The sequence below is a fragment of the Harpegnathos saltator genome, unplaced genomic scaffold (assembly GCF_003227715.2).
Source record: "Harpegnathos saltator strain DR-91 unplaced genomic scaffold, Hsal_v8.6 scaffold60, whole genome shotgun sequence".
Lineage (NCBI taxonomy): Eukaryota > Metazoa > Arthropoda > Insecta > Hymenoptera > Formicidae > Harpegnathos > Harpegnathos saltator.
In genome coordinates, this window is record NW_020230427.1 from 969,731 (window position 1) to 985,807 (window position 16,077).

Below are 16,077 nucleotides of genomic sequence, written 5' to 3' on the forward strand. Positions count from 1 at the left end.
AATACGAAGAAAAGGAAAAAAAGAAATTTCCCGCTCTTCCGCGACGCACACCGGGTGATGCGAAACCGCTAACGATCGTTACTCTCCATTTCGCGGTGCGGCTAATGCCACTGAGCTTTCGCATCGCGTCCTGTTTCCGTATCAGTGTGTCGTATACTGGCCGTCACACTGGTGATGAATAATAAGCCAATAATAATAAGCCAAATGATCACCGTCGATGAGGAATCTATTATACGGCAAAAAACATCGCAGCGTTTTCATTATCGAAGAGATATTACGACATACGCAATTTGTGTTTACACAACTGTGTGTTACAACGACGTTGTATGTTTTCGGAATCACCCCAATTGCGCATGCCATTCGAATGATTCGCGCATTGGGTCGAATTTGTAGTTATTAGAAGATGTAATAAATTGCATTAAGTTCTGTAATAAGTAATAATAAGATATTTCACTCCGCAATAGACGCGCCAATATTTGACATTCAATCGAATGTGAGGGCGCATACATGAGAGGATATTGAATGTATGTGCGAAATTGAGCGTGTCGCGGACATTTTCTCATCGCGCGGTTAAACGATCAGCAATCTGACTAATACGAGGCTTTTGTCCGGACATTGTTTCAGAATTCCGAAATATCACTGTTCGAGACGAACATTCGTTTCATGGGAAGCCTGCTCGCCTGTTATGCTCTCACAGGGGACGTGATGTTCCGGGATAAGGCGGCGCAGCTCGGCGAACGGATGCTGCCTGCTTTCCAGACGGAAACCGGAATTCCTCATTCCCTCATCAACCTCCATACCGGAGTAAGTGCAGGCTTTTCATTGCCATAACTCGCCACTGTTCGTACTGACACAACGCGCTCGGAACGGGTTCGATGTACTTCAATATTAAGTTAGTTTATTTTTTCTTTCCTAGAAAAAGAATCCTCATTTAACGTACTGAAGAATGTAAAACGACTTATCGCGCGGATGTATTACAAGTTCATGCAGGCTGCACCGAAACCACTGATATGCTCTTAATAAACGTCATTAAAATCGACACTTAACGGTCAAAAAGAGAACAGATGTTGCCCAAGGCGTGTTTAATTATCAAAATGATTGTTTTGTAACGTTGTAACATTAGAAATTAGAAATTGTCATGAGCTATAGCCGTCGAATTATCGTCGAAGAATGATTACTGCCAATTTATTCAAACAAAACTATTGTTAACATATGACTTTAAATATCGCAAATCTATAAAATTTATATATCTCTAAAACGCCAATTGCTACAAACATCGATCTGAGAGTTTATGAAATCTTGTTTTCATAAATTCTCTATATGACTTTGAAGTTACATATTGCTTTATAGATATAATCTTAAATTAAATTATATGTATATATAGATATTGTATTCTATTCTAACTCCAAAGTTACAAACCGTTTTTTTAGAACAAAATCTTTGAAAAATTAATTATTAATTTATATCCGAAAGTTAATATTTACTAGTTTTACGTTACATAATTTTTTTTATACTTACGCAAAAAATAAGTTATAAGAAATTAATCAAGTTTCTACGGAATTGTTTCTGATTACATGCTTAGTATTCAACATGGTCTTCGTAAACTAAAAATTTATCAGTCGATAAAATTATTGAAATTTTACTTGCCCAATTAAAATGACAATAAAAATAGTCGACGGAATCGTCGAAATGTGAACGTCTTCGCTATAATTTTTTCACCAGTGAACGATGCGTTGATCCGCTTGCGTATGTATCGCGTGATATAAATGCGAGGTATTGCGTACAATTATAATTCAAAAAAGACTATTTATAGACATGTACCATGGTATGTGACGTTTCCGTTTTTGCGCGCTTCTTATCAAGTATCATATGCGACGAATGATGTCGCGCTTTAATTGAAACGATTCCATCAAGTCACGTCTGTCGAACTAGCGGCGCGATTAATATGCAAATTCTTAATTGGATGGATAACGAGAACGCGAGAGGCGGATACGCGGGCTTTGACTTCCCCTATGATGGAAGATATTCCAGTTCGTATCTTTCCGTTATCTTATCTTTTTCTTATTCCCCGATCTGTCTCGATCATTCGACAATGAAATAGCGATCAAGCGCGACTATTTATACAGACTAACTAAAGAGCAATTTCCATCGAAAAAGCGGCTGATTAATTTGAACATAAGAGAAGCTCTCGGTCGACATATTCGACATCTGTAATTCAGACAAAAGTTAATTTTGCTAATAGCATATATTTAATTATTGATTACATGTTGTTTCAAAATTTGCAGGCTATTAAGATAAACGAGTCAATTGTATGACACGATTATATCACTAATATTGCAAATCCGAATATGTTATTTTGACACGTATAAACTGAAGCTTCCTTTACACGTATCTTGTTGTCATTAAGTCATCGTCGTTTAACGCGTCTAAACGCATTAAGTGATATCGAAATATATCAAATGACGTGATTTCAGTCGACAAGAAACACGTGAAGAAAGCTTCAACTTATACGTGTCAAAATAACACACTCGGGTTTGCAGTGAATTACACGAATAATAGTGCGAATAAATATGAGGATCTTGCACCAACAAATCGTTCCTATCACAAAATCGATATTACGAAGCACCACCTGCTTGTCTTTACACTCTGTTTATCTTATCATGATTTGAAGAGAACATGTCCATGGGCACGGATCACAACATCGATTTCGATAAAGAATACGTCCGTGATTGGAGTACTAAAAACGAAGGGAGGGAAACTTTGTAATTGCAATAATCGTATAAATTACCTTATAGCTGAGTGAATCATAGCCGTAGATGCAAATAGAAAGAGTGATAATTGCAAAATGCAGCGCATCTCATGTGCGGTCTTACGCGCGAAAACGAAGTAACAAGCAAACGCACAGCAAGGATGCAACAGGGCAAGAAAATGAGAAATGAGAGGGAATCGATTTTAATTATGTCACGACACGTGTGCTCCGATTGACCCTATTCGCTTGATGACTTCATAATTCGTATTAACGTCCTATAACGAGCGCGGCTAATTGCTGGATGTTAACGTGTCCTCGTCTTCAGGATTGCACGAACGTCATAATTTTCCATTAACTTTAAACGGTGCGAAAGAAAGGGCACAGAACGGCGAATAGTATTTATCGACTCGGGAAACATTATATTGTGATTTTATTCTGAGTTTGTATACGCAGGAGCCGGACAGAAAATGAGCTTGAATGAGTTTCATATGTATGCATCCCTTCGTGAAAAATATAATACACTATGTCTCTACAATGCTCTTATAATTATATTCATATCATTAAATTACTGATAAAAATATTTATTCGAATAACTGATCGTAAAAAGAAGTTTAAAGTAAAAAATCGAAAATATATCGCCGCGGCAAAATAGAGATAAAAAGAAGCTTACGACTCGTTTATATACGTGACAAATTTATTACACCCTTCCCGCCATCCCCTTTTTCTTATTAATAATAAAAAAATTAATAATAAAAAAACAGAAAAGTAATAAGCTTTCGGTGACTTTCGATCGTCTAAAAACGCATCGAGTTACGCCCAAATCTTTTGATAAAAGTCGTATACTGCTCTTGACCTATCTCTCGCATACCGCAGGTGCGGGCGATGTATTCGAGTTAGAAAGTTACATCTATTTTTCAGACCAGCAAGAATTACGGTTGGGCGAGCAGCGGTTGCAGTATTTTATCCGAGATCGGAACGATGCATCTCGAGTTTACCTACTTGAGCGATATAACGAATAATCCAGTGTTCAAGAGTAAAGTCGAGAACGTAAGAAAGGTCTTGAAGAGCTTGGACAAGCCGAGAGGACTCTACCCGAATTATATCCATCCAAGGACGGGCAAATGGGGTCAACGTAAGTGACACTTTGACATCTTATCGTGACTTTGCTCAAAAAAATCGCCAATTCGCCAATTGCTCGAGAATAGATAAGATCATCGCGGAGCGAAGTCCAATCGCAAAACATGAAAATATACCGCCGCGAAATTAATATCGTGTTTACCTTCGATCACGTATCTATGCGTGTGAGTACGTACAGGATGTAACAGCAACATACATGTCAGTATGACGGATTGCTTGCCCCTATTCGGATGATAATGCAGAGGTTTCCGAAAAAGTCATTCGTTGACTTTGTTGATAATGATATTTACAGTGTTCCCGGTAGTAGAATAGTTAGGCCGGTTCTAACCCAGGAGTGCTGAGGGAGGTGCGGGGGAAGCGGGAAACTCAGGGCGCGGGGTATGACATCGCGCGGGGAAGGGGAACTCATGGTGGGACGTCACGCATACGTCACGAGAAAAAAAATGTGGTGGGACGTCACGCAAGATGGTGACCGTGATGTCATGCATACGTCACGAGAAAAAATGTCATATAATGTGTTTTAAATGTCCCCTCGTAATTATCAAACTGAAATAATATACAGCGAACTGAAATTATATACAGTGTTTATATAAAATAACTAGTATGTTTTGACCGAAATAGTTACATATCGAACATCTCTCCAACGTCTCTCGAACGTCTCACGAATGTCTATCGAACGTCTATCAAACATCTATAGGTATTTTTATCAATATAATTAACATAATTAACATAAAAAATCCTAAGAAAGGGGATAAGGGGAAGTTGGAAGAAAGGATCTGGTCTAAAGTAAAAAAGATGTATCATAATATATAACAAAGTAATTTATTTATACTTTTATTACAATTTGTAAACGCTGCAATATAATGGTGCTGTGTATTACAATATCACATTTTGACCAAAATATTTTTGTCAGCCGTCGACCTCCCAGACTGCTGATACCAAATCGTAGGTCTACAAGTACTATTGTGGTATCAGATAAAGAAAGGTATGCATATCTTACCATAGGATGCCTGTGAAGCATTTAGTGCTGCATCATGTAAAGATATGACTATTTTGGCTAGGTTTTTCCGGGAGTTATAATAATGAGAAGAGTGGCAAAAGTGAAGCATATAGATTTAATTTTGTGTGTATTTACCAGTCAGAGCTCTTTCAGTATGGATCGTGAAAACATAGAGCATGAAGAAGTAGAAGACGAAGAAATAGAAAACGAAGAAATAGAAGACGAAGAAGTAGAAGACGAAAAAATAGAAAACGAAGAAATAGAAGACGAAGAAGATATAAATCATATACTCACGGATGATAGTAATTATGATAGTGACAATAGTAATCAATTAGTGAATGAAAAAGTGAAGAAATTGGAAGTTTCAGAAATTAATACTTTGAGTGGCCAAACAAAAGTGTGTTGCATTTATTTTTCATATAATTCTAGAGACAATTTACGGTTCTGCACATCATGTTTTGTTGATGGCGTTCGCGATACAGTTACAGAAATATTTGCAGTGCGCAAACACATCACCGAAAGACACGATGTGATTGATGGTGTATTTTGTTCAAACTGTAGAAACCCCGTCTACCAAATAACACTATGTAATCTGTGTTCAATATGTATGCACTAATATGACATATTTAAAACAGAATTCTTATATACGGTACAAAAACTTCATCCAATACACTATACAAGATAAAAAGAAGCAGGAAGAATGTAATAACGATATGTGTGTGTGCGCATGTGGAAGACAGAAGAGCTATAAAAATGTTCAAATCAGAACATTCTATAATTTAGTCGAAGACAAACAGAGTGAACGCCAGACTGCTGATACCAATCATAGGTCTATAAGTCTATTATTGTATCAGATAAAGAAAGGCATGCACTTAGGCAAAGTCCACAACGAGTTGATATGAGTTTAAGACTCAGGAATGTGTTTAATAGTTCGTCGAGGAAGTTTCCCGAATTTTGATAATGGCATGTATTTGTGAAAGAGTTAAGGGCTATAAAATGTTCAAAGCAGAATATTCTATAGTTTAATCGAAGACGAGCAGAGCGCGCAGTTACAGTGTGTTTACAACGTTTTGCTAGAAAAATGGCAGAATCATCATTATCATCATTATCAACCGTAGAACGTGAACTGCAGAACCAGGCTGCTCAATTAGGCTCGCTAGACCAATACCTCGCATGGGAACAAAAGTGCGACGAGTGTCTCGAGTCGTTGGAACAGCATAGCCGAGCCAAACAACCACGACTATCGGTTGGTTCAGCGCACTCGATGGTTGCTCGTATAGCGCAACTCGAGGGTTTAAAAAATGCGTTTTGTATACGCAGGAGCCGGACATTCGATACTTGTTTGGCGAGAAATCGATACAGCGTTCAATAGTCGCATATCAACCGGGGCGATTGTAAATACAGACTATATCGACCCTCTTCGATTTCTCCAAGATGTGAAGAATATCGTGCTCGAGCATGTGCGAAGCGTTATGAAGAGACATGGTAGCATAAAAGTGAATACTGTGTTCAACGGTGAATTTGTGGCAGGTGAATTCTCGCGTGCTCATTTGTAGCTATTAATCTGTAACAAATTATGAAAAAAATTACAAATCAAATATATTTTTTACAACAAAGTCATTTTGCTTCTTTTTTGATCGAACGGAAAAAATACTTACTCTAACAATAAATTGTTGCATTCGTTTGCTAGCAGGTCCGAGTTGAGCAAATAACGTCCGTGGTTCCACATGTCGACGGAGAATTTGATAACGTGCTTCGAACGGATGCGTAACGGTCACTCTATTCCCCGTTGACAATTCCCCGTTGAGCATTCTTTTTATATCATTCGGGGCGAAAATATGTTTATCGTTTATTCGCCATCGGACGCGATATGTCGCCCCTCTCTTCTCTCAAGTATCACAATTCATCTATTGTGCGACGATAAACAGTTTGGACCTAACGTGAGGGGGGAGCATTATCTTACGAGTGGGTCGTCGTTCGATGATACAAAAATGCGCCAGCTTCAGTAAACACTTGTCGCAATAATTTGCATTTTTTCCGCATCAGCGCCAAAATTAATTCGACCAGGGCACGATAGTGACATACGCAATAAGATATCTCGTTAGGCTCCGTTCGAGATAACGAACACTGGGTCATTGTGCGTTATCGGGAGAACGAAAAAAAAATCTCGAACCTTGACCGATTTCGTACGCAGAGAGTTTGATTATCTCGCACGAAATGAGATAAATGAGCGATGAAATGTTTGTTTTTTGCCCGTCGTTCTGCGATTGATTAGCTGTCACGGGGGAGGGAGAATGTGTATTACGCATATATCTCCTGATTAACGGATACAGATATTCGCGTTGCGCAATCGCGTTAATTAAGCGACTTTCTTCGCAATATTCAGAGCGTGAGTAATGTTTTTATCAGACCACTGACAAAAAAGCCAACTTGCTTTTTTTTATTTTGTTACGTAATACGCCATGTCGAATGTTAAAGTATATTTGTGTCCCTTGTTACCGAGTATCGGATTTTGCGGGAGGTACTCGCGTCTGTGAGCATTCGTCGCCAATAGTATACTTTTGTATTTTTGCATATCAGCCTCGATGTACACAGAATCGTCGGGGATTCTTTTGAATATTAGCTCGTAAAGACCGGGTGTTCCAATGTATCCTGTTTCGCCTATGATTATATTATCGTCTCTGTCCACATCGACACGTTTATCACCGAGCATTGCTCCATCGTTACTAAGACGTACGTAAACATAATCTATAGTGTTATCTTTTCCACTACTTAGCACAGCCCCCATATATTTTTGACCCAACGGACCAAAATGATCATGTAAAGTTTGTTGTCCTTTGTACGTTCGCAACTGACGTATAACGGATGTCATTACCGGTTTATCGGGGGTTTCGAAAACATTCTCATCATCATCATCATCATTAGTGAGTAGATTGTTGATCGGTGAAGGTTCATGTGGTTCCTCATATTGTAGAGCTCCCGTCGATGTAGAAACTATCGAAGGATCTTTGAATAGTTTCCGTTTCAGCGGAGTCAATGCGGCTGGTGAAAGTTTCGCCTTACGCTTTATCTTTTTTTCGGGTTTTAATATTACACTCTTTGTTTCTTCGCTTGTACTCATTGATAGTGGCGCAGTTTTAACATCAACATTACTTTCCACATTAGCGCTGCTTCCCGCGATTTGCTTGAGAGGTTCAATAATAGGTTTAAAGTGTCTCTCCAATGCAGCATTCTCAATAATTCAGAAATCGGTTTTCAAAGCGCGATACTTCTTGCGGATCGATTCGCTCGTTTTCGCAATCTCTTCCGCTACCTTTCCACGATTCTCAATCTTCATGCTACTATTCATCATTGATATATTTGTCTCGTGGACGTTAAAGATGTTACCACGTTGAGGTTGCAACGACGATTGAGCATCTCACAGCACAGCAAAGTCGTTAAATCCTTTCCTGTATCGTCCGTTGGTCATTGAGCTGTCCTTATCACTGTGAAACCATATTTATCCTCCCAACATTTGCGACACAATGCACTGAAATCTTCATATGACATGTCGGTATTCACATGATCGTTGTACACATGTTTCAAATTGGTACCATTCTGTTTAAAGAGAATCAGAAAATTTGCATTATCTGTCACGTCGCTGTTATCGGAGAATGTAAAGTATCCAATTTCATCTATCGGTTTCAACAAATTTTCTAAGTAGCGATATTTAGGTTGTTGCAACAATTTTGAGTAATGTCCATTCCCCTACCTCCTACTATCGAACTTTTCAACGTGAGAAAACAATTAAGAAATTATGCAAAACCAGGAAATATGTTGCATTATTTATCTCTTTAAATATTATTCTTATTTATTCTGCTTTATTCCGTAATATTAATTTCTCAGTTTCATTTTTTAAACATCTTTTTTAATTCAATGAGGTTCGACTCCTGTCGGTAAACGGTCGATAAACTGTCATAACGAACATGGTGCAAAATTAATTGCACTTGTCATAACCGGGAACACTGCAAATATCATTATCAACAAAGTCAACGAGTAACTTTTTCGGAAACCTCTGCATTATCATCCGAATAGGAGCAAGCAATCCGTCATACTGACATGTATGTTGCTATTACACCCTGTACGTGTGTGCGTATAAGTATACGTGTAATATAGCAGCCGACGTTTGCATTCGCGATCGAAAATCTCTCGAGGACATCGAAGGGCGCCTGCAGTCGAACGAAGAACGGACGGAAATAAATGCCAGCCACAGTAGCTTATTACTATAATTTCATATTTAATAAATCTTCGTGCGCGGGGCGCCGAGCCGTGCCGTGTCTCGTCTCACCTCACCTCGTCTCGCCTCGCGCGAAATAGATTTTTAATCTGACGGCTATCGATTGCACGGTCAAAATAGTTCCTGCAGGCTCACCGCCTTCGATCGCCACCGCCTTGTCTTTTTTTTCGCCACTTCGCATCGCATAACGCTGCACCGCGTCATCCGTTCGTCCGCCCGCCCGCCCGCCGCCTCGCGGAAAAGACGTTGTCGTCTCGATATAGCACCGTCGACACCGCTGTCGCCGTAGCCGATCTTGAATATCGCATTTATCATCCTCTCTGCCTCAGGTCCTAAATCCCCCCGCGCCTCGCCCCATCCTGCGTGCTTGTGTTCGCATACTTTCTCATTGCACGTATGATGATCCTCCGGGATATATATCATCCAGACCGTTCGGTAACTGACCTCATCGCATATCCTTCCCACGTTTTTCACACGGCTCCGCTCCAGTGGACATCCATATCGCACGAAAACACTAAGGAAGAAAGGCCGCTCAGACAAACGAAAGCGACGCTTCGATAAACAGGATGCGAACAAACATGAAAAAGAAATAGGAATATGAAATTTCAATTTAATTACGAGCATTGGCACAATTTAAATTTGTGCCAATGCTTAAATTTGTTGTTGCGCCGAAACACAATTCATTCGGTGAATTCGATATCTCAAACAAGACAATCGTCAGTTTTCGCACGTCAATTCGTCATCGTCTGAAGTATGTTTGCTCTCGTCCCCAAAATATAATCGACGTTTGTTTAACAAAAGTTCAATCTCATATCGCTCGACTGACCCCTGCGCGTAACCTTTCCCGCGGTAACGTTCTTAGCGAGTTCTCAAAGAAATAGTGATCAAAGAGATAAAGCCGAGTTGTACTTCCTTTCGGCGCGAACCTCACATAAAGTGGATACCGTGTTCTTAGCTAGCCCAAGGCACCCAAGAATTAGCCCGGCAGAAATCAAGGTCTCCTCTTTGTTTCACCACTCTCAGACATGGTCGAAGTAGCCCTCTAGCGCGGATAACAGACCCTTTCTTTCCGGAGAAAGATTCTTCTAGCATTCCTTTATCTCGCAGAGACTATCGCTGTTGTCTGTGTTTTAAAGCGGTATCTCTCTTAAAGTAACGGAACGGCCTTTCTTCTATACGGCAAAGCCAGACCCTTCGTAAGTTGCAAATCTTTAATTCCACTTTCCAGCGTGAAAGGATCGGGAAACAAGAACAATTGACGAGCACGTCAGAGATTTTCGATTTTTTATTCGAGAAACATGAGCCGTTTCTCATTGTGTCACTATAGTTAATAATAATTTTTCATTAAAAATTATTCCGAAACCTAAGGGCTTGAGAATCAGAGTGTGCTAAAGATAATCGATCGATCTCGTCAAACAGTTTTCTTTTACTCCCCTTGACTTCTTGTAAATTTCGAATATACCTTTTTGACAGCAGCGGATTTATTCACTATTTATTTGATTCTACATTTCATACATTCGTGGTATACGAAAGATATTCAATTGTGAAGAAGTTCATTTAAAGTTATTAAAAATCTACATGTGGAGAAAAACGCGGATACGGTTAAAGTATACGGCTCAAAGACATTTCAGAAAAAATGTATCGCGAATTATCGCGGAATTGACATGGAATTCATTTACGACGGAATTGCAGATCATATGTCGCTTGGTGGACTCGGCGACAGTTTCTATGAGTACCTGCTGAAGGCGTGGATTCAATCAGGCAAGGAGGATATCGAGGCACGCGAAATGTATGACGAGGCCATAGCCGCTATAACCGAGCACATGATCAAGACATCCCCTGGCAAACTTGTATATGTATCGGACTTAAAATACGACAGGCTCGAGCACAAAATGGGTCACTTGGCTTGCTTTGCCGGTAAGTTTTTGCGCGTTATCATTAGCATCTTATACCGCAGTTGTAACTAAAAAGACATCAATCTCGAGTGGTCCTTCCCAGATTCCTTATTTCCTATGTTTACTTGGTTTCTAATCGTCTATTAAACAAATTCACATGACGTGATGCTAATTGGAACGAATTATTCATTCTACCGTTCTACTTTATGTTCAAAGACGAAATCTGTTTTTTGCACTAATAAATTCCTAACAAACTGAAAATTCAACAAATACGCACAATTAAAAGCGGTAATGTTATCGGCACGTTTTGTAGGCGGCATGTTTGCTTTGGGAGCTAAAACTGTGGAAAACGAATTATCCGACAAGTACATGAACATCGCTGCCGGTCTGACGAACACGTGCCACGAATCTTACGACAGAAGCGTGACAAAATTGGGCCCAGAAGCTTTCCATTTCATCGAGGGCAACGAGGCCAGAAGTTTAAAGAACGGCGAGAAATATTATATCCTGCGACCTGAGGTAAGTTATTCCTCCATTTGCTTGAGACAAGACTAAACGTGAACTGATAGGAATGGATAAAACATTTAATAACATATTCCTAAAGAGATTTCTTTTGCATTGAAAAGTCATTGAAAATGTAGGGTTCGGTTAATTTTTTTTTAAACTATGTTAATTTTAAAGTTAATGATTTATAAATTAACTAAATTTATGTTAAAAGTTACTTAAACTAACTCGATCAAAAGTTGAGTTAAAAAATGAAATTAACTTTTTAAAGTTAAAAATTAATTATGCTAAGCTATATATTTTTTATTTAATTAATAATTAACCTTTTAATTGTACATTAAATTTAGTTGAAATAATAAAAAGACGGTATTTTATAAAAGAGATAATATATTTTTCTTTTTTTAACAATATACATTATTTGAAAAATACAATGGTTTTAATAGAAAGATTAAAGTGTTTAAAAACAAAACGCTTAAGATCCGATTAAAAACAGTGAAAAGCAAAATGCTTGTGTACAGGTAGAGCAAATCAAACTGAATAAGAAAATCTTGTACCATTTTACGAATTATGGATTAGTTATCAAGGAATTAATTAAACAATGTTAAGGAATGAGTACGCGGGAAGCGAAAGAAGCTGTGTAAACAAGTTCTCATCCAAAATGACTCGAATTTGTTGATGATCTGTTGAAATCTGCAAGCGGCACATGATACTAATTGCATAATTCCAAAGTCTATCATCATGAACCGTTTGCCTTTGCCAGATCATCAATAAATTCAAGTCATTTTGAATGAAACTTTGTTTGCAGAGATCATCTCGCTATATCATGCGCACGGCGTTCACTAATATTGTTTAATTAATTCCTTAATAACTATTGTGGATCATAACTATTTTCACACGACTTTAATATTGATAAATTATTTTAACTTGTAATTTAAGAAAAGTTAATAAGTTAACATTTATGCATTTAAAAATAATAGTTTAATAGTTAAAAATTAACACGTTTAAAATTAAAAGTTAAAAGTTATCAATTTTTTAACTTAACTTGATTAATTAGTTACTATCCATTCCTGCAAAAATGTCGTGTTTCGAACAACGTGAAAAGAGATAACTATATTCATCTCGGACTACTTTATATTCGTGCAATTCACATATTCTTCTTCTGTTCAGTCACCGAGAAAATGTTTATGCAATCTACAACCAAGATTATATGTAAAGAGTATGCATAAATAATTGTCTTCTTTCTTGTTTCCTGTAAAAACAAAACCGGTATAATCTTCCGGACGATAAAACGAGATATACTTCTTCACAGACGTTCGAGTCGTACTTCGTGATGTGGCGGCTAACAAAGGATCCAAAGTATCGCGAATGGGGTTGGGAGGCAGTTCAAGCACTGGAGAAACATTGCCGGGTCCCCGGGGGATTCACGGGACTTAACAATGTTTACCTGGCCGACTCCGCGAAAGACGATGTCCAACAAAGTTACTTCTTTGCTGAAACGTTAAAGGTAAAAGGAAACGGAGCATCGTTTCGATTTGACTTGCGTTATGTTTCATAAAAACCGACTTAAATGTTTATTATTTATACCTTCCCGACAGCGCGATATTTCACAAATTTACATCCGGTTTGCCCGTTTAATATCAATTCAAAACTTTTCGTTTCTCTTAGTATTAAATAATACAACAATTATTTGACTACAATAAATTTTTAACAAATATCCATAATGAGATATACTTCTCTTAATATCCCATTTTGTCAAGAATTTTGCCATTTATGGAATATTTTTCTATCGTCTGCAAATTGCTGTGTAGCCCTTCCCGTTCCCTCTCTCTCTCTCTTTCTTTTTTCCCTCCCTCAAAAATTTTCACTTTAATAAAAGGTATAGATACAACGTTCTCTAAGACGTAAGAAATAATTAATTATAAATAATGTTAAGTTTCCTATGAGGCTTTTATTATCGTATCCTTGAAAATTAAAGTCATTGAAGTACGGGATACTTACATTTTTTTCCATAAATGTATTGTTTAAGACTAAAGACCGATATCATATTTGAAGGCAGTCGTAAAATTAAGTTTCATATAATATTTGAAAAACAAGTCAATATTTGTGAAAACGTCTCATAGAGTCATTGAATATTTACGTTGCTAACCATTAAACTGATTGAGATTTTATTTCAAAACTAAAATTTAGCAACTTTTACCGCGAAAATGTATTCAATTAATTTTATGACATTAAATTAATTTAACTTTCTACGCACATATTGTACAACAATTTTTACAACACGACGATAATATATTCTTTTTTGTAAGATGAATAATATATTATAAACTAATCCGTGTCAGTATAAAATAATTTATATTTACTGGAAAAGATAATAAATGCAGCATCCGATAGAGAAACGTTTTAATAAATAGCATTATTAAAAGTTTAAATAATATATACTGCAGAGTCCAATATAGTGAAAATTTTTTTTCTTTTTGCAGTATCTCTATCTTCTGTTCAGCGACGATGATCTCATAAGTCTAGACGACTGGGTATTCAACTCTGAGGCTCACGTGCTTCCCATCAAAGGCAATCCTCTGTACCGCCCAGCATCCCCTTTATAAAACGGACAAGTTTACGATAATTTGGGTGACATCGACTCTTCTCAATTCGCAATAACGAAGTCGAAAGATAGTAATATACAATGGATCAAAATTATATAACATTTACAACATTTTACTTTGTATTAACTTAGAACAAATATTTGGTCGATTTTTATAAAGTATCATAAAAGAGTATATATTACAAGAGAAAGTTCGATATACTACGGCTAAATAAAAATATAATAAAAATAAAATAAAATTTATTTTTTATTCATTCTTATTTCATTCTATTTATATATTTTATATTTGGGATATAAACTTTCCAAAGTCGCAATTGCAAAAATAGAATTAATTTTGTAATGCACGTTGTAACTAGTCTTAATTTTGATCCATTTCGTGTGACAGTGTAGTAGCGAATTAATAAAGATTAAAGAAGATCGGTCTGTCTCTCATCCTGATCACGTGTAGCGAATGATACATTTTAAATTAAAAATATCTAAATAATTATTTTAGGTAAATGCAAATGAGAGCGAGAGAGAGAGAGAGAGAGAGAGAAAGAGAGAGAGAGAGAGAGAGAACGCTCGAAAAGAATGATAGTGAGAAAGAAGATAATGAAAATATTAACGAACGTTATTTAAGCCACACGTTTGTAAATAGCAAAAAAAGTGAGAATGAAAGAACGAACGAGAGAACTATTCAAAATGAGAAAACATGTTGTATGAATGCTTTGCCCATTTCCTTTTTCCAACTGCAACGCAAAGCGGTTCATCAATACTTAAATATATTCGTGATCTATTCGTGACAAATGTATTCGTGACGTTGTATACGTCCATAATATTTTAATCTTGTCCAATTATTACGGTGGGAGAGTCAATAATTAAGTTGCGTTTCTTTCTTTTTCGTTAAAAGTGCTTTTATTTTTTTTTTTTTTTTTTTTTACGAAAAGACGACCCTGCCAGAGAAATGCGCAAAGATGCGCTTAATTAAGACTGGAAAAGTTTTGTCTCGTTACAACTGAAAAAAAATAACATTGATTGCATTGATGAAATTGTTAATAACGCACCTACAATGTATCTATTACAAATATCTCATGTCAATATCTTTCTAAATTATATATTTGTTTTTGACATGTTATATCGTGTGCAAATTCAGTGGATTGTTGTTATTAATTGAAACTACGTGTAAACTGCTTTTATACAGCCGATGTTAAATAAGAACAAGTGTTACATCGATAGTAAAAAAAAAAGGGAAAAAACACCGATGTAAACTTGTTTCGTAGCACTAAAACTTTAAAAGTAAAACTGTCAGTCAATCAAAAACGGAAAATGGAAAAAAGACAAATAGCAATAAACGTTTAGCTAGAAAACGTTTAGTCAAACCAATGTTTTTAAAAACGCCTCCGTGCAATATTTTGTAACATTAACATTTCACATGCGTCTTTTTTCGCGATTTTTATCGATGTTCTTTGAAAAGATTTTGATCATCCAGAATTTTGCTATACCCCATTCCTTCCTACCTGTCGTTTATTAAAATTACCCAATAAGGAGAAAGAAAAAAGCGCATAAAACAACTGTCATTTTCACGATTGCAATGCGGAAATGCGTGTTCTTTCCTTCCCTTCCCCTTTTTTACATACGAATAAATCGAAATAAAATGAAATAAAGGGTTAACAACCCACCTCCTCTCCCTTCTCCCCGGAAAGGGTATAAATTGAAAACACGGATGCGATCACATGTTCGCAACGAATGATGGCGATCAACGTGAGTCAGTCGAGTGTAGTTGTAAAGCAACGTAGCAGCCGAGTAACTAGCAAAATCTGTAATAAGAGGTAGACCTGTATATAAAGATACACAAGAAAGTCATATTCTATGAAGAAGAGTGTGAAGTGTAGAGTGGAATTGTAGATGAAACACCATATAATTATATAGCGCTTG

At 37.0% G+C, this 16,077-nt stretch overlaps 1 protein-coding gene across 2 annotated transcripts in view; it reads left to right on the top strand.

Annotated features, from left to right (window-relative positions):
* Positions 1-14,366, top strand: part of alpha-Man-Ia (alpha-Mannosidase class I a) — a 923,832-nt gene extending 909,466 nt beyond the window's left edge. For both annotated transcript variants that reach the window (XM_025304268.1, XM_025304269.1), the window contains exons 4-9: positions 625-804; positions 3,668-3,881; positions 10,855-11,079; positions 11,371-11,576; positions 12,871-13,065; positions 14,042-14,366. In XM_025304268.1, coding sequence (XP_025160053.1) covers positions 625-804; positions 3,668-3,881; positions 10,855-11,079; positions 11,371-11,576; positions 12,871-13,065; positions 14,042-14,164 — 1,143 coding nt within the window. In that variant the 3' untranslated portion in view covers positions 14,165-14,366. The remainder of the gene's footprint in view (positions 1-624; positions 805-3,667; positions 3,882-10,854; positions 11,080-11,370; positions 11,577-12,870; positions 13,066-14,041) is intronic.
* Positions 14,367-16,077: the final 1,711 nt, after the last annotated feature.